The 26,053-nt window shown below is 36.4% G+C and overlaps 1 protein-coding gene across 4 annotated transcripts in view; it reads left to right on the top strand.

Annotated features, from left to right (window-relative positions):
• Positions 1 to 26,053, top strand: part of LOC142337856 (uncharacterized) — a 77,846-nt gene that overhangs the window by 35,467 nt on the left and 16,326 nt on the right. For all 4 annotated transcript variants that reach the window (XM_075387447.1, XM_075387448.1, XM_075387449.1 and 1 more), the window contains one exon: positions 24,908 to 25,002. In XM_075387447.1, coding sequence (XP_075243562.1) covers positions 24,908 to 25,002 — 95 coding nt within the window. The remainder of the gene's footprint in view (positions 1 to 24,907; positions 25,003 to 26,053) is intronic.

Raw genomic sequence — 26,053 nt, forward strand, 5'->3', positions numbered from 1 at the left:
AAAATTGAGCACATTGTCATATAACTACTGTCTTAACAGCGAATTTTGCCACACCCAAATAGTTGCTGATAGAGGCTTAAAGTTGCTTTCACTAAATTCAATTTGCGTACAACTAGGAGCTAAAATCTCGTAAAACGAAAGCACCTCGATGTTCGGAGATGCGCATGCAATACACGGAAATCTAAGATTATTTGGTACTCGAAAATATATGATGAACACTGTTTTGTTGTAATTTACAGATGTCTTCTAGTTTTTTGTACTGCCTTTTTTGGAAATATTTTCATAACAGGTCGCATGTTGTTGATATTGGTCTTAAATTTGATTGAACAAATTTGACTTGTTTACTCCACTTGAATGGTAAACATTTCCTTTTCCTCAATGTCGATGTCTATACTTGGTTTGTTTATCAAAATTTGTGTATATACATTATTTTGTGTATCATTTATAATCTAAAGAAAGAAACAATAGCAGGCTGCGAAATGTTTATATGTGGTTAATGTTCAGGTATAATTGGCTGTTTATTGTTTATTTAACCTAATTACCTGAGTAATCAGGCCCCTTTGAGATATATTTATGCCCGCGCGTGCGACCAAATGTTTAAAAGGGGGCTGATGAAATGAGTGAGAGGAAATAGCAATAAGAGGGAACCTCTTTGTCCCCAGTTCCTCTTTTAAAATGTATACCCTTATCTTAAGGATCTCCAGTCCTTAAAATCGTCCATAAATGACCTTTCTATAATTTACCTCAACGGTTTACAGACACACACTGGTTGCATAAGATCATTTTTAAATGGATAATTGAAACTTAGACACGTTTATGTTGAAAAAAAAATGACTAGTCCCACCTCTTAGTGAGCCGTACAAACAGTTGATTGGAAAAATGAGACATTAGTTTGTTCGCATATGCTTATGGAGAAATTGCTCTCAGGGAGGGAGGAGTAAAAATTCCGTAAAACAATTTTGATTTTTGTTGTTGACTCTTCACGGCTTAGGGGTTCATTTTTACAACCCAGCCCTTACATCTTATTGCAGTAAATTGTAGTTTGTTAAAAAACACAAAATGTGGCAGGTATAGTGCTAACTCTCACATCACAGGGGGGGGGGGGGGGGGGGTTGACGAATAAGATATGTACATTTTTAACTCCTCTCAAACGATGTTTGAAGCGATGTTTGTTGTACTCGTCCTCATTTTTTTACCACTCGAAGAGTAATGCTTTTCTACCGGTTTCTTTTTAAAGTAAGCACTAATTCTTCAGGCCGATTTTTGAAAGCTTAAAGCGAAAGTGAGTAAAAGTGCTGTGATAGAAAAATTGTTGAGGGAAAGAATTTTCTTTTTCATTCGCCATTTTTCGATCATCCATCCAATGACTTTAAACTGTTATTTGACAGAAAAGAAGTAGCTGGCCGTTTTTTGACGCGTTTTCCCCCCGTATTTTTTTAAATCGCAATTTGTAACTTGTGGTCTTCAGATAGCAGCAATAGATTATAGCTCCCAGTAGTCGTTCAAAAGCAATCTTTCCGACGTTAGTGGGTTATGTTTGTTGTTGAGTTATCAATGACGAGTTGTACCATGTAACTATATTGTGATATTGTACTTCCTTGCCATTTCATGAATAGATTTGACTGATTGTGTATAGCATTTTAACACAAAATTTATTCCAGAAATCCTATTTCACAAAGTTACAACTGATTGAGCATAGTACTTTTTTATTCAATTGCATTATCACAAATGACTAAGACTAACATATACTACCTATCATTATACAGAAGTGTTCGGATGTTTTGTTTTGGGGTGCAATTTTAAAATTGCCCATAATATTGGCTCCTAAATTTAAAAAGAAACTTAAATAGTCATTTTTGAGCTTGTGCCAAGTTTAGATATTGTTGCAATATTTATAACCGATCAAAAACGCGGCCGTCATAATTAATCACTTGATCATAATCTCATATGTCTGTGAAACTAATTAATTCATCAATTTTCGAGTCCGTTCCGTCTCTTTCGCAATGAAATACCCGTGAAATGTTTATTTGTTCAGGCCAAGGTGTTGACTGTAGTTAGTAGATAAAATGGCTTGATTGTTTGTTTTTCGGCAATCAAGCAAATAAAGTGGCTTGAAAAGTCAGGTGATAAGAAATGAAACCTAGGGGGCTTTCATTAATCAAAACTGGCGGGGTAAAAATGGGCAATTTTATATAACCTTGCTAATTTTCAATACGTTTGCAATACGTATAAATTTGTTAGTTTGTGAGATTAAATGTGGGGGCTGTGTGATAAAAATGTATTCACATTGTCATTTATATTTTCGGGCTCTGTTAAAAAGTACGCGAGCTTATTAGATATTTAGATATCTCTGGGTTGACATTGACGACGAGTTAATTGCTCGTTTTCTTCGACACGAGTTATGACCTCTCAAACGTCTTTCACGATAAGTGATGGCGACAAAGATTTGATTTTTTTAAATTGTATGTTGGCTCGTTTTTACCAACCTTTTTTGAAGAAAATTGACTAAAATTAGTCAAAACATATCGACTAAAGCATCAAAAAGGAAATTACTTTTTCTTCGTAAATTAAAGAATTCGGTGTTAATAGTATTGAACACCGAATTCTTTTTTAAATCGCTTTTCAGAAAAGTTTGACAAAATGGAGTTTTGAATACTAGGCGTCTTATCTCTTATATACGTCCATTTCTTGTATTGAAACAGCGAAAAACGGAGTATCCAAATTGATTTGAAGAAATGATTTCAGCTTTTTTTTTCTTTTAGAAGTCCTCAATTGTCAGCTGAGAAAGTAAAATAATTAAAACCTGAAAATTAATGCAAAATGCATTGGTGAGAATAGACCCCGAGTTTTAAACTGATGGTTATGTATTGGAAAATCAAGATGCTGCTCCTAGTACTTTCATACCTTTTCTTAGCAAATGTCATCATTTTGTTCATCAATAAATATTGTTAGTCATTTTGCTATCAATCAATCAAATACGAGTGTTAGTGGTTAATTGATTAAAAAGATTAGGTGTCATGGTAGCGATATCGGAGGGTTCTAGGACCCAAGATTGAAAAATGAATGTTGGGTCGTGATAGATTGATCGGTTGACATAGTTTCATATCAATTCCCATGGGCCGCAAAGGAATGGGTATTACTTGCGAAGAATGGTCTCTGTGGTGATGCCTAATTTCAGCCAAAGAGAATAATAATTTCGATATACTGTCCAATTTTTTTTTGTTTTCGATCTACTGTCTGGTCACCATATAGTAGCCATGTTCTTGACGCTCCTTTAAGATTTTATGACGTTGAGGCTGGCTCACTTTTGTTCCAACTTCTGTTCACACACCCAGAAGTTTTTTTTGACATTCTGGTATATGAGTTTTTTCAAATTGAACTGGTAAAAGTTATTTTTTGCATTCGTTGGAATGAGGGCACTTCGAATGGCTTTCGTTTTTGCTAATTTAATAATTGGAGAACACTGACTCAAGATTACGCCTAAGCCGCCTGCAATATTTCGTTTGTTTGGATTGCTTATTTAGTATCTTGCGCTCCAATTGGGAGCAACTATCAGTGAGGTAGATGGTATAATTTTCACTGTATAACTGGTCTCTGAATAAATCTGCTTAAATCAGTTTATTAAGCTGAAGACCCATTTTCTGATTAATTTTTACGCTATTTTAAATTAATTTTAAAATAAGTATCTTCTGGAAATTTTTGCGACCTTGATTTTTTATCATCTATTTAATGAGGATATGATTTGATAAAGAAATATGTTAATTGCTTAAGAAAATTTTTTAATTAATTAGATTTTTGAGCCCTTTTCAATCCGTGCAGCTATTTATAGCCTTATTTACAGACTTAATTGAAATAGTAACATCATAATTAAATGCAAAATTTTTAGTTTCAATTTGAATTCTTCAATTTCTTTACGATATATTGAGTTCTCTTTATAGAAAAATATTGAAACCGTAATTTAGTCTAATGTTCGAGTGCAGTGAAAAATTGTGCCTGAATAAAAGTGAAACATCCACCGAAATTAGTGAAACATTAAAAGATAGTTTAATTTCATCGCGTTGGTTGAGTTTCGTTCATTGTGTTCTAAAAGGTTACACTTCAATTCGGTAGTCAGTTTTGTAAATATTGTGTTGATTGAGTTTGTGTGCTTGAGTTTACACTAGTGTCGTTAAATTATTTATTTTGAATGAATTGATTTTCGATTATTATCGTTATTTGATCACTAATTGTGACTGATGTTGGTTGTGTTTGGTTTGGTCTTCAAAAGACGAGTTTGTTTTGGTTTGTTTGTCCCGACTATAAGTATATATGTTTTCTGGGTACTTGTTTGATTATGATTTTTCCACTTTTTGTTTGTCCCCATGTTTGGTTTTGTTCGATTCTGCAAATTTGGATTTGCCTCTTTAAATGTCGCACTCTTGTTTGAATTCTGCATGAATTTTGTATTACGAGCAAATATGCTTTTCTGTTCACTCTTTTTTCACTTTTTCAAACAAAAATGTCACTGTATTATAGCATAGTTAGCAAGCAATAAGGGAGGAATTCAAATATGGTATATGCTGGTTTTTATTAAAGCTTGTAGAGCGGCAGGTTTTTTGCGATTTTTCATTAAATAAATTTAATAAATTTGTCTTAACGGAGCGTAGCATTAGTGCGAATTTTCGGGACACTTTTAATGTTTTTAATACTTTTAATGTTTCTTGCTTACTTCCTAATTGACGTGTGCGTGTGAGTAGAATAAGTATTATATGTGTGTGTGTGAAGTATTAGAATGTGATGTGATTTTTCTTGTTTTTTGGCTGGTGTTTTAATGCGTTTTGAGAGATCGGTTGTGTTGTGTTCGCACTCTGCGATATTAATTTTGTGTTTAAACAAGAGTTAAAATTATTGCAAGTTGGGATGTTTTGTTTAATGGGTAAACAGAGCCTTCTGCCAGCCAATTTCCTCTCTCTCCGATTGATATTGGCCACAGCTGTTTGATTAAAATATTATCAATCACACGCACTCACTCACTCTTTTCCCTTTCCCCTCTGTCTCTCACTCGTTCCCTTTCCACTTTTTCTCGCTCCCATTTTCACTCACTTCTATTCTAACTTTCACACTAAGAGAACTCTACTAGAAGTGTTAACTACTACTATACTACAAGAAGTACTGCTATTGCTGTTTCACCACTTTAGTGTCAAACAACCGCCGCACCCCCCCCCCCCCCCCCCCCCAATAAGAAAAATCTTGTGACCCTCTAACCCCCCTCTCCTCCCCTCCCACCTCGTTCCCTGGCGCCCCCGCTCTCGGGTTGTGAATATTTTTCACAGCAACTGTTTTGCTTCTGTTTCCTACTTTTCTTTCCCCTTTTCCCTTCACTGCAGTTTGTAAGCAGAATAGTGTCAATTTACTTGTTTACTCGCTCGCGCTCTCTTCTCACTGGCTGCAATTTCGGTAGCTGATAAAGCGTGTTTTTATTTAATAAAAAGTTAACTCAAGAAATATTGTCAATGGCAGTAATTAAATGAATTGTTTAAAATTGAGGCGTTGTTGTTAAAAAAGAAGTATTGGTAAAACTTAAAAAAACTGAATGTGATGACAGAATAGAACAGAATACTGTGTTGACCTCACCACGATGAAGTGTCTTAGCGTCTAATCGGTTTTCATTTGGCCACCTGTTGTCTCCGAAAATTTTTCACCACCCACGCACACAAACATATGGGTAACGCCTTCAACATGCATAGGAACCACACCAATGAAAGAATAGAACCTCGTCAAGTTACTTTAATAGTTACTTCACAGAATACAGTTTAGCTGTTGAGATACAAATTCTTTCGGGAGAAATCATGCAATAAAACGCAATGTGATAAGCATAGAAACAAAAATACGATTTCGTTGTGTCTTTCAGTGCCTAGGAATGTTCCAATATTTCTTTTTACCTATTACAGACACCTAGAGATCATACTTTAATGCAAGAAAGAAAACCAAGAGAAAAAAATTCTGATAAAATGTCTCGTTTTGAACGAGACGAAAGAATACGGGAAAGAACCGACAGTAAAGCCGCTTGTAAAATGTGTTCACAGTCTTGACTTGTGAAAATGTGCGGTGAAACTTCACTTCTTTGAATTGATCTTTCTTCAAGAACAATGTGCGCAAAAATAGTTTATGCGTGAAATATCCGGATATTCATGGATGAAACGCTAAGGACTATTCGACAAGATTACTCGTGCGAGTATGCGTAGCACACTATGTTCCAACATACCTCTCAAGGTTGCACAAACCATTAATTTCTGTGAGAGAAATCGTAAAATTACTTGTCCTGTTTGTACCAAAAAATACGCCGTCTTTTTTCGGCAGACAAAAAAGAAAACCCTTTAACACAGTCTTGAAAGAGAAGCGTAGAAAAATTTGAAAGACACAGAAACAGACAAACCTTACAAACCCACACACCACCCACATAACGCACAAAAATAGAAATCCAATCTCCAAAAAAAACATTCTTTAAAAATTTTCGTTTCGGCAATTAATATTTATTCAAGGTTCGTGATAGTTTATTCAGGTCTTCTCTGTTTTTTCTAAATATTTAAGTGAGAACTTTTTGAGGTAGTTGTATTGGTAGCTGCGATTTTGGCACTAAATTTTGAAATGAAAATTATTGAAGTTTTTCGAAAAATATTTGACATTTATGATTATATTTTTGTGAAGATCTCGCAGATGTGTTACCAGCCGGATTTAAGAAAAATAATCGTGGTTTTGGACATATTTACAGACGCAGTTTGTCGCAAACATTAAGTAATTTTTGAAATTTTCAAGATTTCTAACAATTTTTGCACACTGCCTCTTTTTGTCTAACATGTACGGGAACGTCCTAAAAGGCTCTCCTTTAGCAGTTTTGAAAGACATTGCGTTTTAGGTTGACTTTTTTCTCGCTGTAGAGTATTTTTAGATAGAAAACGTAATACTTTGTGAACTGAAAAAAAAACTTTTTTCCTTTATCAAATAGCTTTGTTTTTCATACGAGGAGCTGCACAATCAGTACTCTATTTAGTTTTTCTATTTACAAAAGAACCCTCGAAGGCAACACACAGAAATAAAAAGTAATTTTCTAATTTCCAAAAAAATATGAAGATTTGTATCAAGTTTTTTCAACTTGCTATCCATAAACTTTAACTCTCAAATTCTTTTTTATTGCATTATACTAGAGGAGGTTATATTGACCGATCTTCTATAACAATATAAAGAATACATTAAAAAGCTTTTACATTAAAAGGAATATTTCCATCTTTACTTTTCAATAAGTGGTTGATTTGAATTTCGTTCCATAGAACCGGTTCGTTTAATTCTGCGCGGTGTTGAAAATGCTGAACTGGTTAGATCTGGTGAAATAAGTGGCAACAAAACTCTATAATTTAGAAAATAATACATTTTTCTGCTTTCAGTTGTACATTCTTTTGGTTTTTATTGTTGATTTTCGCTTCTTTAAGAGCTCTGTATTATCTAAGCCTTCTGTGTTCCAAAAACCCTGTTTTCTTTTGAATTGTTTTCTAAAATTTCTGATAATTAATTGCTCTTGAGCGAATTATTATAAACGTGTTGGTCTTTTTTTTAATCAAATTTTTCGCTTGACCATTTTGGGCTTTTCTTCTAGAACATTCTTTGACTTCTCAAGTGACTTTTTCACGATTTCGTTCTTCGTTTTTGAGTGATATCTATTTCTCTCACTCCAAAGTAAAGCTTGTTGCTAATATGAGTTCGGTTGCAGCAAAGCAAAAATAAAGGACAAATAGCACAGTGGGTAGTGCATATGGTTATGAAGCGGGAGGTCAATGGTTCGAATCACGGTGGGGTCAAATTTTTTCCACCCGCCTGTCGTTCGAGAGAAATTCTTCCGACATTAGTTGGTTTATGTTTTTTATGTAAATCAGAACTAGATTCTGAGAGCTACACAATGGTGTTTTTCATTTTTGAGTACGATGCACCGAAAAAAAGTGAGAATTCTACGGAAGAGGAAAGCCAGCTTTGCATATCTTTTCCCGCATTTTTGAAAAAATGTATTGATAAGAGCAAGCCGATGATGGCTATTATGGTTTAATCACAAAAATTTGTTTATAGCAACTATTTTTGTGGAGTTATTTAAACGTAATTTTCGTTGCACTTTTTAACCACTCTCCATAAGTAGCCGAGTTCAGGATCTTGTACTATTTGGCGACTGTTAGTCTATATTCTTGTTCTATAACCTATACTTTTTTATACTACGGTATTCCAATAAATATATACATGTATATAGGAGTTGACTTGCTGCGAGATGACCGACTTCGTTTTTTGGGGAGGGGCTTTCTAATTTAACTCTAAGAAAGTTGGAAGCAATTACTGTAGTCGCTTTGTTCTTTTGTACCAAAATGTTTGCTTGATCGTTTTTAATTGCTCTCAACGAAGTTTGTAGAAATTTTATTAGTTCGGTTGGTTTTTTATGCGTTTTTTCGCTTGACCAATTTTTCGTATAACTGATTAACTTTTCGTCCTCAAAAACGGGATTAACAGTTAGCGTCCAGAGGGCATTAATTTCTCTTAGAGCCTTTTTCAGCTCGCTACTCTCCAAGTGTGGGATTCACCGAAACTGTTTTGGCTGTGCTCACCTCGCGTCGTTTTAATTGAGCTAAAGCTAGCATCTCTAAACCGTGGCTAACCACTGACGGAGCCAGCCGTGCGTTTGAGGGCAATATGTCCGATGTTTGTCAGTTATGCTGATTTTCGCGGTTAATTTTTGCCCGTGACTTTTTCGTTTTGCGTGATATAAATTTTCTCTCATTCAGAAGTGCCAGCAGCAGAACTCAAATGATGGTGGTTCAATACGGAAAGTCAATTGGAGAGTGCGCCAAAATTGGTATAGTTTTTCACGTTTAATATTCTTAGTTGTCATAGTGGTATGTAATCACGTCATTTGAAGCCACCTTATCGAATTTGGTGACCCCCACCCCGACTGATGCAGGCTGCAATAGATTTGAGCAATGCTTTAGCAAGGTTTTTCTGGACGATCCACAGACGATAACGACTCTCTGATTGCTGAAAAAATTTTAGGAAATTTAGAATTATTTTTATGAATGAAAATGGGGACTGAAAACTCGTTTTCAGTCCCATTTTTAGGAAATTGAAAAAAGTTATAAAACAACTTAACAAACCTGTTATCGCAAAGTTCTTGTGTTTATAAAGTACTCGACTAAACAGAAGTTTTATGATAATTTGCTTTCCGAATTAAATTTTAAAATCCAGGTTTAATTATTCCCATTAAAGCTGCTTTTTTAAAATCTGCGTCCTCGCATTTTGTCAATACTTTTCAGTTATTACGAAATTTTTGCTTTGAAAAAAGATTTCCGTTTTAACGGATACTTGACACAATTTTGGCAAGACTCGTAGAAAAATTGTTAAGTCGGAAATGAAACTCAGACTTTTGATAATTTACGCTGAGATTGTCATTGCTAACTCCAAATCCGTTGCTACTAAACCTTGGTCGGTGTTTTAAAATTAAAATCGTAACAATGATAAATCGTAATGGATTGTTATGTTTAAAACCAAATGATCATTTTGTTGGTCAAATATTATTGCAGGGTGCGTTCATTCTTTGCTTAACTTGTATTCAAAGAGCAGTCTTTCTGCAAAACAATTTAAAAATGCAGTCAAGCAGTCGATTATAGATGCTCGTTAGTCAGCTTAATTTTATTTTAATTGGGTCGAGGCGTAAATCTACTTGTTTTTTTGGTTCTGAAGTATGGACGCCTCTACGCAGCGGAACCACGAGCGGGCAACCGCTCCGAGGATCCATACACACTGTACACAGACTGAGCGAAACGGGTTTTGCGGCGGGATCAGGCAAGCCCAGTCTCTCTGGTCCCTATTATGCATTTGACTGGGAAACACATATTTGCCCTGCTTCTTCTCATCCTCGGCAACGCTAAAACAAACCCCGGCAAACGCTTCTTGATATTTGTCACCGTAGCAACTGGAATCAATACGGCGTCTGGTGCGGCCGCGGAAGATGGGTACACCTGAATTGCACCAACTTAAAGTCCATAGAGCAATGGATCAACAAGTTTGTCTCTAAGCGCTGCTCTTGGAGCAAGATAATAGAAGCAAGTACAAGGCAAAGTTTTCCCACTCACGACACACCTCAACATTCATCAAATGAATTGTAATGGTCTCAAACAAAAACTAGTCACCATCATAGACTGGATGCAGGAAAATGACATCCAAATAGCTGCCGTCCAGGAGACCAACCTCAATGAAAAATCCACCCTCAAAATCCCATCTCGCTACTGCATAATCCAAGAAAATAGGCCCCAAGAAAGAGGCAAAATTGGAGGGGTAGCTTTTGTCCTTAAGGACAAAATTTTGTTTCAAGAACTAAAACTTAGACTTCTGACAAACACCTAGAAGTCCTAGCCGTAGCACTCACGGCAGGTGGTTATAACATCAAACTAGTGAACACCTAGATACCACCTTTGTCTAGCTGTGATACAGGATGCAAGAAATCAATCAGTAAATTACTTGAATCAGATGTCTGCATTTTTGTCGGTGATTTCAATCGTCATAGCCTATGGCACTCGAAGCTACCGGAAGACACAAGAGAAAACCATATTACAAGTGAAATAGACCTCTAATCATGTAGTACTCAACGAAAAAGTCAGGAGAAGATTAACCGATTCTTGTAAAAGCTCATCCGACATCACTCGCGCCAGCTCAAGCATAGCAATGACCATCTACTGCCGTACGGAGTACGCATTAGGCTCAGATCATTTACCAATAGTTTTTTCCATTACCTATCAACTCATCACACAAACAACACTACAAAGAATTTTCATCAACTTCCGCAAAGCTGACTTGGCAAATTTTAAAGACAACATTGAATTAAAACTGAAGAAACAACAGAGGCCAGCAAATGTCTACCACGAGGAGAAGATCTTAAGGAAAGCCATAAATGCAGCGGCTCGGAGGAATACCTCACAAGGAAGATTCAGAACAGTGGTTGCCAATATTCCCAGCGAGGCAGTAACGCTTTCTAAGAAAGAGATGAAATCCAAAGATATCATCCAGGGGACCCCAAAATAACGCAAGTAAACCACGAAATAGACAAACATGTTCAAAGTCAAAAGCGCAAAAAATGGATCGAGTTTGTACAAACACTTATTTACAGAGATTACAGCTCTAAAATCTGGAGCACAGTAAAAGGACTTTTGTCAATTAAAGCTAAACCACCTGCAAACAGGGTCATATATTTTGACGCTAATAAGTCTATTCCTCGCCATCATTCAAGGAAATGCGCCAACAAGTTTAACCAACAATACACTCCACACCCCAAGAAAAATGAAAAAAAAAACAGAAAAGTAATATACTAAGAACAATAAGGAAACTGGAAATAGAGGGCTGAATATTTAAGTGTAACACAGTGAACGAAGCTATAAGAGACAAAGAAAATTAAGGCGCGTAGCCGAGATAGATTAGCGCCTATCCACTTGTACCATCTAAGCCCCATAGCAATGAGATACCTCACTGGCACCGTAAACCGTTCTGTAAACAGTGCAAAGTTCCCGAAAATCTGGAAAGTTGCCCGGCTTATACCACTACACAAGCCGGGAAAACCCATAGACGAATCTAAACGCTTTAGACCAATGGCACTCTTCTCCCAGTTCAAAACTAACAGAAAAATTCTTACTAAGTGACTATATAAAATGTACTCTAAAAGAACATCGGTATGGCTTTAGACCTGAGCACTCCACAACAACAGCTCTCAATATTGTCACCAACAATATAGAAAAAGGCAATCAAAAGAAACCCTGCAACTGCAACGGTGCTCTACTGGTAGCCTTTGCTGATCACAACATACTACTAAGAGACATACTCGAGGCATAAGTAACGAATAGCACTAAAAGATGGGTTGCTTCATACTTACAGGGCAGTTTTTCTGAAGTAGAATATAGCAATAAAAAATCAAAATTGAGAAGTCAAAAAGTGTGTCCCCCAAGGTAGTGTACTATCGCCGATGCTCTTCATCTACATGAGCAAGCTGCCTCTACTCCCAAAACATATGAAATAACTTTTACTTCATCTAGCCCACAGGTTGAAAAATACCTGGCATGGTAACTGCATACCTAGTTACTTCACACGACTGGCTAGAGTCCAGAAAAGTTAACTTATGAGCTGAAAAGTCAAGTGCAATTGTGTTCACCACCTGGAGCAAGGAGACCAATTTTGTTCCACACCTCACTATCAACAATTCACCAATACCATTAAAGTCTAAAGTCAAAATACTGGGTGTTACTTTCGATAGTATGCTCAGTTTTAGAAAACATGTAAGAAGCAACAAAGAGAAACTAAAAAAGCGCAAAACATTCTTTTCTGAAAAAGGTTGCTGGTAGCGACTTAGTACAGAAGACACTCTGTGACTTAAAAGCAATCGGTCGGAGCGTCCTGAACTACGTTGCTCCCATTTGGGCTTCCACAATCAGCAATACAAACTGGAGCCACCTGCAAACGCTACAAAGCGATGCTCTTCGCACAATTTCTGGCTGTGTAAAAATGTCCGACATCAATGACTTACACGATGAGGGTGAAATGCTGCCCGTTAAAGCTCACGCAGAAATTTTAGCAGAGCAATTTCTAGCCGGAATATATCAAAACCATCGTGCTGATCGTAAAACAACCTCTTCAACTAGTTTTCGTTCCATGAGACACTAAATGATACTTATAGGGACCGCGTGAAACAACACACAAACTATAAAAAGCAATTAATTTGCACAGAATACAAAAGTGCGCTCAAAAATATCAATCGACACACGGTTCATACTCAGCTGAACAAAGACAGCGAGCAACTAGGCGCACCTCCGCCAAAGATAGTAGAACAAACACTGCCACGAATTGCACTTATACGATTGGCACAACTGAGAACTGGATGCCGTCCCCAGCTAAACTCTTACCTGAGGAGGATGTAACAATATTGATGACCGCTGTCCCAAATATGATGTAAAACCACTTGACGTAAACCATTTTTTCAGCTGCACTAAGAACACCACGGACCTGAAAGTGATTGACCTGTGGGAAAGACCAGTAGGGGTATCCAAATGGCTGAACTTTATACCATCAGTCCTATACGACCACACTGCTTAGGGTAATCCGCCTTCCTTTCCCCTGATGTTGACAGTGCCCCTCCTGGTCCTTCTACCCCGGGGACGGCATGCCATTCACTATGCACGGCGTAGTTGCAGACTGGTCGACGCGTCACAAGCAAGTTATGGATATGCAGTCACACTGTACTACTATATCTATTATTATTATTATACAAATGCAACCAGGGTACCAACTAAAAACGGCAATATGCGCACGTATCAAATATGCGCCGTCAAAATTACCTGGGAATTGCAGCTCTGTGTGACAGCTACAACAAGTTGGTTTTATTATTAATTGTTTGGAACCCAAGTTTTTGAACATTTCACTTTTCACACTGTTTTGTTACATTTTTAGATTTTTTTATATAGATTTTTGATAATTTTTGAACAATTAATTGACATTTCGAATATGTACGGGTTTTAGTAACCCTGAAGAGATATCGATGGTCTTGTTTTATTGTGTTCTGTTAGTCTAAAATAAAATTGGAATTGGATCTAAATTTTCGGGATCAAAGAACCAAATTCGTTTTTTTTTGCTGCGAATTGACTTTTTTTTGTGTGATTTTCTGGCGAGGTAAATTAAATGCCATTTGTTTCAGTGGTGAATATGTGCTATTGTCTGAATTGGTCTGCTGCAATTAATGATTTGGTTGACTTTAGCCCTAAGCGTTTTCATTAAATTAAATTTAACTAATTGTTTTTTAATTGCTTTCGAAAAGAAGCAATTATTGTAAACGTCTTTTTATGCAAAATTTTTGCTTAGCCATTTTTTGACTTTTTGAGTTATTTTTACGCCCGTGACTTTCTGCGTTTTGTGTGATCTTATGTTCTCTCTCATTCACAATTTCAAGCAGCTGAACTCAATTGGTGGCACTTTAATACTAAAAGTCAAATGATGAAGTCCGCAAAAACTGGTGCCAGTTTTTCACTTTAGGTCTTAATAGTGGTATATAATCATCTCTAATGAGGTTATTTGAAGCATCTTAGTGAATTTCTTTGTGGCATTCAGGATATACCCATTCCTTCCTCTCCCACTGAAGCAGGCTGCAATTGGTTAGAGCTCCCACTCGCCGTTCGAGAGCAATTCTTCGACGTTGTAATGATACTGATTTGTTTTGATACTGAGTCTTAATACTGACAGGTCGCACAGACAGTCAAAATGAACTTATATGAGTTGACACTTTACAGTTTATGGAATGGAATACTTTGAAACTTCTTTTTAGTAAAAGAAAGTTTGTTGAGTTTTTAGTTTTGACTATCTTTTTTATCTACAGTTTTAATGCTGTCTGAGTAATGAAAGCCCTCATTGATTTCAGAGGTTGAGGCTACAGTTCACGGCTGGTGGTTTTTAGACGCGGCACTAAATGTTTTGGAAAATTATAAGTGAATTTTGAGTTCTGACTTTGTTATTTGTTTTCGTTATCTTGCGCATGAATCCCATTTAAAGTCTTACTATTTCAGAAGTGCGGTGGATCCGAATCCAAAATTCCCTCCAAATGATAGCTAATCATAGTTATAAAATTTAAAATGACTTCCTTTAATTTGGAGAGTTTTGTATATATTGTTTTCACGCGGCTTTTTTGGTTGAATTTGGTTGTTTACAATTTGACCTATCAATTGTTCTGCTTGCTCTTGTTAATTTGTTAAAATGTTTTTCAAAACTTATTATTATTGTAAATTATTCATCTCAACAGAAGGTTCTAGCTGCTTCATACTCAAACGGTTGTGCTTGTTCTTAGAAATATGAGTTTTGAAACTTTCTGTGAGGTTATTTTGTTTTCAAAGTTTAGCACCAAAGATATTTATAAATTGTAGTTTTACTCAGGATTTTTTCAGCTTTCTGTTGCATAAGTGGGTTTTTGTTATCTGATTACTAGTTCGCTAAAAGTATCATTTTTTAAGCGTGTGTTAGTCAGGTCGAAACTAAGTTATCTCACTCATGACTTAGATCATGACCATCTAGCTGGGGTGACCATATTTGCACTTTAGTTCATAGTTTAGATTTATGTGAGTGTAGAGGTTATTTTTTTTAAATTTTGCTCTCTAACATCTAAATTGAGCTCCTAGAGTTGAATAAAAAATGAGAGGTCAGGCAAGTTCGTTAATATCAAAAATGTTACTTGAGAGTTTTTGCAATTTGAACCTCCGAAAACGGGATAGATGATGAATTCTGGACCTCATTTTTTGTTGTTTGTAAAAATCACTTGTTCACTTGATAAAGGGGACTGTTTTCAAAACGCGTAATTTCTTTAATGTCTGTTGTTCCATCCATTTATTCTATTGTTTAATCAAGTGAAATGAAAACTGATGTCACGATAATGACAGGTCCCTTTGTTTTTCTCCCGAGTTCTAATAAGGCTACCTTATTTCTTTTTATAGTTAATGGTATTGATTAATTTGAAACTATTTGTTTTTTATTGAAAGTTCTGTATTTTTTGTTTTGGCTGTACGTTTTTTTGTAGGTTTGGTACAGTCTAAGTTATAAAAGACCTCATTGATTGTACTAGCGGCAAAATAGAAGATTGTAAATGGCTGGATACTTTTTTCAAAAATTTTTGTGAATTTTTTGTTCTGAGGTAACAGCTTAGTAACCTCTGTTTGAAATTAATCTAATTTTGCATTCTCAATTTAGATTAGATTTCTAAGTGTGTGCAGGGTTCATTTTTCGTTTTTTTTAAGACCTGGGCTCACTTTTGGAGTCATGTTTTTGTTTTTTGGTAAAATTAGTTCTGTTGATAAAATAGTTTCTACTTGAATAAATGCGTTAGAACTGATTTCATGTGTTGTTTCGTTTGTCGTTTTCATCTAGTGTAATTTTTTTTAAAAAAAATGATATCACTGGTATGAGTTTAATTTTGTGCAGAGGTTTGTAATCTATCATATTTTAACTTTGAACTATTTGCTTAGAGGAGGCAGTCTATCTCTGATTCAATTCGAAGACAGCTGTTAAAATATTGTGGATGAGCGGGGTAGGAACATTGTGCCATCGCATATTATCGAGACTCTTTGTCCCTTTATACTTTCATTTTGAGGCGGAATGAAACCTAACTATTGACTCCAATAATTTAACGTACTATTTCTTGGTATTTTTTAATGAAAGCAACTGAAAGTCGTTCGACAAAACTTTCAACTGTAATGAAAAATTGCCCCACCCCAACACGTTTAATATCATCAGTATCAGTTTTTAAAAAAAATATAAGAAAGTTTGTTTATGCAGAAGGAGTTACACAATTGGCTTCAGTTACTATTGCAAATTTTACATCTTTTTTCAGAAAAGATTGTTTTCCGTTTCTTTTCGGTTGCCTATTTAATCTTTTCCGTTCATCTGAGCACATAATACCGCTTGAATTATTTTTTTTTTCAAATATCTAAGATAACAGTCTTGATAAACAACGGGGGTTAATGACTATTACTATTACTATGGTCTTCGGCTAAATTTTGACTCTTTGTGTCTGTTTAAATTTAAAATGTGTAAAACATTTATTTGATTATTTGCAAGTGTTGAAGCATGAAATAAGTGATGTTGTTGAAAAGGTGTTGCTGCAATCTTCAATTTGTTTCGGGGCAATTTCCCCTTCCTCTTTCTCTTCCTATGTGGAATAAGAGGGACTATTACTGCTTCTATTATACTTCTACTGCCGCTACTTCTAGTCTTGAGGGTTGCAGGCGGGCGGGCGTGCTTGTGGGGCGACCGGTGAGGGGTGAGGGTGGGGGTTTGGGGCTATTTTGGGTGGAAGTGTGAAAAGTGGAGACAGATAATTGGTGTGCACCTGTTTAGAGCTGAGTAGTGATAAGTTACAGCATTTCTTGTCTCTCTCTCTCCTGTTTTCGCTCTCTTCACAGCATTGAGGGGAGATTTCAACAGTTGCCCTGGGCGATTGAACAGTATAGGCAATAGGGACGAGAATTACGTGTGAACAAATTTGGACAACTAAAGTGTTCTGACTATTGTGAACTCATGATAAACACTACAGTTTCCTCAATATCAAAATATTTTTGTTAATAGATTTGTTTTTGTTAAATGTTATTTTGTTAGGTTCTTTTTTGTCAATAATACAGATACAAGTTGAAAATCTTTCAGGCCATTCTCATCGATTATCTTGAGTTGCTGTACAGTGCCAATAGATGTTTATTAGTCTCCAAGTATGCGTTTCAAGTATTTAGTAGGCTTGGTAGTTTTTCATTTTTATGATAAATAAGTCGAATCATTCCAACTTACCCGCAACCTTTTAGAGACATCGAAAATCGTACAGTTTTCGATCTCTGAATTTAAAAAATTAACGCCTAAACTGTAACCTTTGTAGGGTCTCTTGACTCTGGCCGGATTTCATCAGCTTGACGCTGCAAATTTGCTTTGTTGTACTGATGTTTCCTGAAACTAAATTGGCTAATAATTGGTCTTGAATAGCATTCCTGTTTTTATAACATTCTATGAGTAAAATCGTTTTGGCTTCTCGGAGAAGTTTCATTCGTCGCTCATCCTGTTGAAAGAATATTAACGCAACTATTGTTCAGCCTATGAATCTGAGTAAAGTTCAAATTCACTACAGTAGCAGACTAAAGCCATAAGCCTAGAATTATGCTGCGTTGTTTATGGTACTTCTTCCATTGATTTGTCACGTTTTCTTTCTGCACGTCGTGTCATGTGCGTCAAATTTATCCCCCTAAATATTCTCTTGCACGCTTTACATTATCTATATGATTCTGTATGGCGCTTGGGCATAAACTAAAGTTGAAGCTAATAGATTATCTCCTCGAACGTTAATATGAATATACTTAGGTTTACTTGTCTGCTGAGGATTGTTGCCGATGTTTTTAGTCGTTAAAGTTATAAGATTATGTTATGGTATTTATATTAAACAAAGTTGAATCAAGTATGCATGAACGAGGGTGCTCAAGGTCACGGCAATACGGAACAAGGTGTCAATTGCTGCTAAGGCCGAAACGGCATCTACTTGGAGATTTTTGCTCTCCTGCTTTTTCAATTAGTTAATTTTTGTATTTTTTGATGTTGTAGAAAAGGTCATTGTTAATTTCTGTGATGCCAAAATTTTGACAAATGTCACAATTTCTTAGTCCTATTCCCTAATTTAAAATGAAAATTTTAATTGCTCTCTAACAAAGTTTGTTGCAAATAGAGTATAGTCAGTTCCATAGAGGTGCAACGCTATCGAACGTTTCAAAGGTCAAAGTTCAAATATAGAACATGGAGATATCTAGCAAAAAAACTGTCCATTTGTATGTCCCGAGTTTTTCGAACGTTCGCTTGTGTTGCAACTTTATGGGACTTACTATTGTATTGCGGTCTTCTTATGTGATTTTTTGCTTGATCTGTTTTTCCCCTGACAGTTTTTTGTTCTGAAAAACAGGTGACACCGGGAGCATTAAGTCGCAGAGCTTCACTAATCTTTAAATGTACAATTCACCGAAGCTTCCGATAAGAAATAAATTAATGGTGTGAAGAGCAGTTCGGCGGTTTCTTCTTCCCCTCGTACTCAACACCTCGTACTCAATTTGAGGCATTCCATTTTCACTGATTTGTTTAAAACGCAAATAATAATAGTATTGGAGGTTCTACCACTTTTTATACAGGAGCTCAAAAGTGGAATTATTATACAAATAACTAAGGCTCAGCGCCAAATATCGGTTTAAAAAGCACAAAGGAAGAGATATTTTTCAAGATCTTTTTGAAATCAGCAATGTTGGATACGATTCTCAAAACTCGGCAGATTGTTCCAGTTCTTTACTCAAGCGCTTAAAGTTTCGCGCAGTTTCTATGAGTTTTCAAAATTGCACAATTTCTAAAGTGTTCAATTTTTAATTGCTCTCAAACGAAGTTTGTAGCAATTATATTAGTCCTGTTGGTCTTTTCATGCGATTTTTTGCTTGACCGATTTTTTGTCTGACCCATTTGACTTTTCGTACTCAAAAATGGGGTAAACAGGTAGCGCCTAGCGGACATTAATTACTCTTAGAGCCTTTCAGCTCACTCGTCTCAAAGTATGCGAATCACAGAAACTGTATTGGAGACTTCTACTTATGGTGGGAAGGGTGGTCCCACTGCGCTCACCCCACAACTCTTCAATTTAGCTAAAGCTAGCATCCCTAAGCCCCAACTGGCTACTGACGAAGCCAACCGCTCGCCGGTGGTTTGAGAGCAATTCGCCCGATGTTAGTCGGTTATGTTATGTATTTTTTCAATGAATTGTTTGTCCTTTCTAGCTATGCGTTGCACTTCTTTGTAGCGAGATTTTTCAGATTCTAATACCTCAAAGCTGTGATTAATGGCTCATCACGGGCGATCGTTTTTGGAATTTTGCTAATGAGGATTTGCTAATTGCTAAGCAAATGAAGGTTTATCAATCAGGTATAACATGTTTTGGATTTTATTTTCTCTGTTTGCATTTTGTTGATCGCGGACATTTCCAATCAAAACATGATTGCATTTGAAACAAATCAGTCAAACTCACTATTTTGTTAACTTAAAATTGATTGTTAATTTGGGCGATAGTTAATCTTTTGAAAGATCAAGGCTGCCAACAAACTATACTTATAAATATCGTGGCGAAAGATAGTTGTTGTGTTGACAGAGTGAAAACATGATATGTTGAGAAAGCTGTTTGGACAAATTTGCATCAACGATGCTGCTATCCATCCACTGACGTTTAAAGCTTTGTTGACTCTGCCGTTGTTGTGTTGAACGCTTGATGTAAATAATAAATAAAGGCCTAAAGGTAATTTATCAACTGCTCTCCGCGGGGCACGGGGGAGGGGGTGAGAGAGAAAAGAGAGCGAAGATTGATTTGAAAAGTGGAGAGTTGGCTTCAACCAAATTGAATCGAATTAGAAAAAGAATTGAATTTTGGATGAAGTATGCTGAAAAGTTAGTGATTAATTTTTTATTCGGATATTTTCTCAACACCCTCTTGTTTGGCCACAATTAGCGCGATTGTCCTCTCAGCCGAAAAAGATAGAGAAGACGTACTGAAAAAAAAATAAATTCAAATTGGTCTGTTTTAAGTGTAGTAATCGTCGCTTCTCATTAGATTTCCTTTGACCTATCGACTCAACTTGCATATTGTGATATAATCAAGTTCCAAGTTATTTGGCGCACTTAACGTTACTTTGTTGATCAATTTTAAAAAATATTTTCATATTTTGATTTGTTTTTTGTCAAAGTTAAATTTGCACTGATTGATGTGCATGATTTTCTGCATTGTATCAATTTTCGGTACCATTGTCTTTATTTTGATATGATCAGTTAGTATTGATAGCGGCATTATTGATAGGGATAATCATAATAACGTCGGGTATATTGTACTAACTGGATATAGATATAAATAGGTAGATAGATGAATAGATAGTGTGTAAGTAGTTGTTTGCATATACTTAAGTTAGAGTGTACTTTCACTCCCTCAATTCCTATAACTTTTCCTCCTCTTCTTTCTTCACTCCCCTTCTTTTCCTCTCTCCCGGGTGATGAGTTGGGGGAACAAGGAAGGGGCTTGGGCTATCGATTGGTTCTCCCAATTTTTACTCTTTCTCTCTATTCGAATTATTGATTGGACTAATATTCATTTCAGACATCAGATATATGAGATGCTCCTTATTGGTGTCTAAGTCTGATATACTTTCTAACTATTTCAAAGTAGTATATCCTGTTTATATCTTTGTAGGCATGAGAGTAGGCGTAAATCGGGCAATTATTTGAAGTCGGTAGTTTTAGTGCTATGATTAAGAAGGGTTTCAATAATTTCGAGCCTTCAAGTTTCTTTCTTACCGGTTACGAGCTATATTTGTTGCGCTCATTGATGACAATAATATTTGTGAAAAATCTTGGTGGCATTTTTGCGCTTTTGAAAAACTTAAATATGATAATTGGGTCGAAAAAATCTAAAATTTTTGCTATAATTTTGTTGGTAAGTTTAGCACTTTCAAAAGTTCTTTAGTTGTTGTAGAACAAATTTGGTAAGTTTTGAAATTTGGCTATAATGCAAAGCTCGTGAAATTGGTTTTGTTTCTCGCTGGCTAATCTATATATTTTTTTTAACAATTCTTCAACTCAAAAATTGCAATTATCAATTTTTATCAATTTCCCTAAAGTTTGCGAGGGTTTGTCTCAACTTGAATTAATCTTTACGGTTTATTGCACCCCAATTCATTTATTATGCCGGCCGTATATTGAAAAATGTAATTAGCCTCTAAAGACTTCAATCTCTCCTCGATCTCGAAAAGCCAAACTTTTTTCTCTCAAAGCAGCTGAAAAATTGAGTGGCCGGTTCTGGATCCATTAAGTTGTTTTTCAATCTAAGAGATTTATGAGCGCGAGTTTTCGGCTAATTGTGACAGTGTATAATGAATGTACTTATGACTGGTGCCTGATGCTGCTGTTTTTCATCTGTAGAGATGGTCTTTCAATTAAAACAGTAGTACTTAACTCCATTTAAATCTACCTCATTGGCCTCATCAAATATGCATAACTGAAACTCATTCAATAAGCCAAATGTGCCCACTATAAAATTCTCAACTATTATCCTCCCCACACAAAGCATTTGAGACACAAAACCACTCTTGCTTCAATGTATTAATTGCCGCTCGCTAACCTCTGTTTACTATCCATTCATCACATGTTTATTCCTGTTTACATTGTGATGGCTGTTTTCATTTAGGTAAACTTTTTCCAGACTGATTTTCCCACTTCTCGCATTGAGACAAACAAACAATTTTTAACCAAAATTTTGTCTGTATACGAATCCCGTGAAAACATTCGCAAAAAGACACGAAGTAAACAGAAATTTAAAAAAAATCGAGAGAATGAAGTTTGTGAAATGTCAAGTTGGTCAAAGAATGTCTGTGAAATGTTTGCCAAGATGTCGGATCAGTTCATGATCAAATTGTGAATAAATTGAAGAGATCAAAAGGTAGAAAGGACTCAAAGTGGGAATTGCTCAGTTGAGGTTAAATTTGCTAAAGTAGTGGGAGTTGTTGATTTGCACCCCGATTGAGAATTTTACATCAAGGGAAAATTGGATTGCAAAGCCGGCTTTCATTCTGAGAAAAGTTGTCCAGACATTAGGTAAACAATTATGTCTGGATATGAGATCTTGTTTGTACATTTTCGATTAAGTTCGAAGATGTAGTCACTGAGGAGATTAAAGCGATATCAGTTTTTGATACGCAGTTTTCGAGGTTAAATCTTTGTTTAAAAGCTCTCAAACAAATTTTGCAGTAATTTTTAGGTCCTTTTCGTCTTTTTACGTGATTTTTTTAAGGCTTGGTCGTTTTTTCAATTGACGGATTTGACTTCAGTCAGGCGAAACATTAAAATTGGTGAAACCCGAGTGCAGTTTGTTAGAAATTATTAGTCTCTAACTATATACCTAACCGAAACTGTTAATGAGGCATCAATTTATACTATAAATGGAAATGTTGAAAGGTTTGGATCCTGGGTTTTGTCATAATACCACTGCTGCGTATGATCTATATAACTTCTTTTTAAAAATGTTTTTTGGTAGCATTTTTCTGCTGTAATTTGAATTTGGGAGCTATATTGATAGTTTTACTACCAAAAGTCAAGAAATAGGAATGCAGCTCGTTTGCAATAATTTACAACTAATATAAGTGTCTGTTATCAAATGCCGTTGATAATTTCAATCAGCACGATTGCAATTTGTAATAACCTATGACGGCAGGGTTAGGGTGTCAAGAATTAAAAGCCACGTGTCTTTTGCAGGAATTTTTGTCGACAGTGGGCAATTGTTTTCCTTCAAATTTCCTTGACTTAGCTTTGGCCGAAGCATCTATTTCGTAGCAATTATTTTAGTACTGTGATCTTTGCCTGACAGATATTTTGTCTGGCCCTTTTATAACTTTTCGTCCTCAAAAACGGGATAAACAGGTAGCGCCTGGAGGGCACTAAGTAGCCGAGCAGCTCTCTTAGAGCTATACGCCTCACTATTCGCTAAGTGTGCGATTCGGTGAAACTGTTTTGATTAGACAACTTCATGGTGTGAAGGGCGGTTCTCAGTTTTAAACGTTTGACTCCCCCTCAGTCACCCCACCCCAACATTCCACCATCATCCTTCCTCCAAATGGTAATTTGGACCCCCTCTCGTACTTCCTTCCCAACGTTACCCCCACCCAACGCTTAACCCCGCCCCCACTCTGCTTACCCCCGCCCACGCCTAGTGCTGGCATCCCTCAGCCCCAGCTAGCTGCTATGGTCATTTGAGAGGAATTCGCTCGATATTAGTCGGTTATATTTATTTTCTAACGCCTGTACTAAACAAAAATTATTAATCTTTATGCCGTAATACTTTTGTACTTGCAACTAAATGGTTTTCTGTACGCTGAGAAGTGCCTGCGACTTTTGCTCCTCTTAGTGCCGTATAAATGGTGAAGTCAGGCATTGAAAAGTTGACAGCATAATTTAGGCAAAACGCCAAAAAGGCTGTTAGAGTGAACGAAGAAACATAAACACTATATGCACATTTAAATTTATCTGAAATGAATGCTTTGATCGTTTTATGCTCTGATAAATTATATTCACCGTGACAAAGAATCTTTCATTGTTTGATTTTTTTCCTGTTGAATATTATCGGATTATCTGGGTAAAATTTTTATGCAATAATTGCCAAACTATTCAAGGTCACATCAGGTTATGCATTTTTTAAAGTTATGAAAAGCCCTCAGCCTTTTCCTGGAAAAGTATTTCTGTCTTTTTCAGATATCGCTCAAGCATTTTTTGCACTCAATTACCTCAAATAGTTTAACGTTTACTATTTTGTGAATTTTTCTTTTACAGTTTTTGGGCTCATTTTTCGCCTGTTTACCGAATTTTCGTAACTTGTCATCTTGAACATGGAATGAAACGGTAAAATATGGTGCATTGGGTATTCTAAACGGGGTTGTCTAAGAGCCTAAATAGTTTTCGCAAGGTTGCGGAAATGCTGAGATCTTGATTCTTTGTATGTAGGACAATTTTTGGAGTTTTATACCCATCGACTCAACTCAAGCCCATCCCCCTCCCTCAACTTTAGAATGTAAATTCATTGTATGCCGGGATTTTTTTCGGGTTTAGATGAATTGTGGTTATCCCTAAGTTCTTTACTCAAACACTCCGTATCCCTTATATTGAAGGTTAATGTTACCGGTTTTTAATTGCTCTCAAACAAAGTTTGTAGCAATTATATTAGTCCTGTGGTCTTTTATTTATGCGATTTTTCGCTTAATCGATTTTCCGTCTGACTCATTTGTTTCGTCCTCAAAAACCGGATAAACGCGTAGCGCCTGGAGAGCACTAAGTGGAGCCTTACGCCTTGCTGGTCTCTAAATATGCGATTCACCGAAACTGTTTTGAGGAGACCATTTCAAGGGCAGTGAAGGGCGGTTCTTGGTCTGAAAAATTTGACCCTTCCACCTCTGTCACCCCCCCCCCCACACACACGCTCAGACAACCGCCACCCTCTCCCCCCCCCCCCTGTTCACCCTCCTCCAACCCGGCAATTTGGACCCCTCTCGTCCAGCTCTCCCACAACCCTACCCCCACCACTTGACCCCCCCCCCCCCCCACTCCACTCACACCCACCTGATGGATTCGCCAGTCGCTTGAAAGCAATTCGCCCGACGATAGTCGGTTATGTTTAATAAGGAGTTATACAGGGGGTGAAACAAACTAAAACTTCAGATATTTTGATGCGTTTTGCCCCCTTGGTTAGTTTTTAGTTTTCCATCGCTAATTAGTAACTTTGAGTCATGCATTATTTTAGACTGAGCTGCAGCAGGCGGCGAGAGCCAGAGACGAGGCTCTGAAACACAGTGATGTTCTGCAACAGGAACTGAATGCTATCAAAGATTACTTGGGGTAAGAAATATGTTCGCTTGAATAGACAAACTTAAAGAACAGAAAAAGACAAAATGCTGAAAACATTAGATTACTGAGTTTGCTATATGGTATATGATCAATCGAAAAAAAAATTGTTTTCCTAAAGTTGCTGCTGGACAAGAAATGGGGTCAACTGAAATGGGGTTTTCCGTTTGTAAGACCCCCCCCCCCCCCAGCTTAGTGGGTGCATATTATTTGCACCCCCAGACACACGTGCAACATTTTTACATAATGATTTACTATGTAATGACACGTGTTCTGTAACTGGGGGCGCATAACGTACTGGGAGGGGCACAAACGGAAAAGATCCTGAAAATTGTTATTGCTTCCTGGTGCTTCGAGAATATTAGCATCATTTCTTGCATCATGTACACAAGTAATTGACTGAAATCGTTTTTTTACACCCAAGTGAACTGCTATTTCCGACTAAGCGCCATGGAAAAATTGAAGTTGCCCTGAGCGACTCTTTAACAAGTGTCTCTGTCCCTTTTTTCTCACTCATTGTTCTCCCAACAGAGAATATTCAAGTGTGGATTAGCGGATTAATATGTCCGTTATAAGGGAGAAATACTTTCTATTAACTGCCTGTTAGGGAAAATTATTTGCAATTTGTGAACGGAGTGAGAAATTTTTCAGGGGAGATTTATTCTGAGAGTGTATAATAGTTATCATTTATAAAGAACTAATTAACTGTACAGAAATAAAAAAACTTTTTGTGTACAATTTTCTGTGTATTAAAAATTGTTCTTTTTGTGTTATTAGAGGGAAGGGGTGCGCAAGGGTAGGGGTGATAGTAAGGCGGGTTGTTTTATTTAGTTGAAAGTGCTGCTTTATGTAAAGAGTGTTATTTAACAAGTTGTTGACCGGTGTTGATGGAAAATATTGAAATAACTGGATTCTATTGTTCCTAAAGAGTATGAAACTGTTAGTTGAGTGTTTGAAGTATGGAGTGAAGATTGGATCAGGATGATCGAACAGCTGACGTTCACTGGAATGTCCATTTCAACGTCCATCTGTTGCGACTGTGCAC

The sequence above is a fragment of the Convolutriloba macropyga genome, chromosome 4, assembly GCF_964194025.1.
Source record: "Convolutriloba macropyga chromosome 4, txConMacr16.3, whole genome shotgun sequence".
Taxonomy (NCBI): domain Eukaryota; kingdom Metazoa; phylum Xenacoelomorpha; order Acoela; family Convolutidae; genus Convolutriloba; species Convolutriloba macropyga.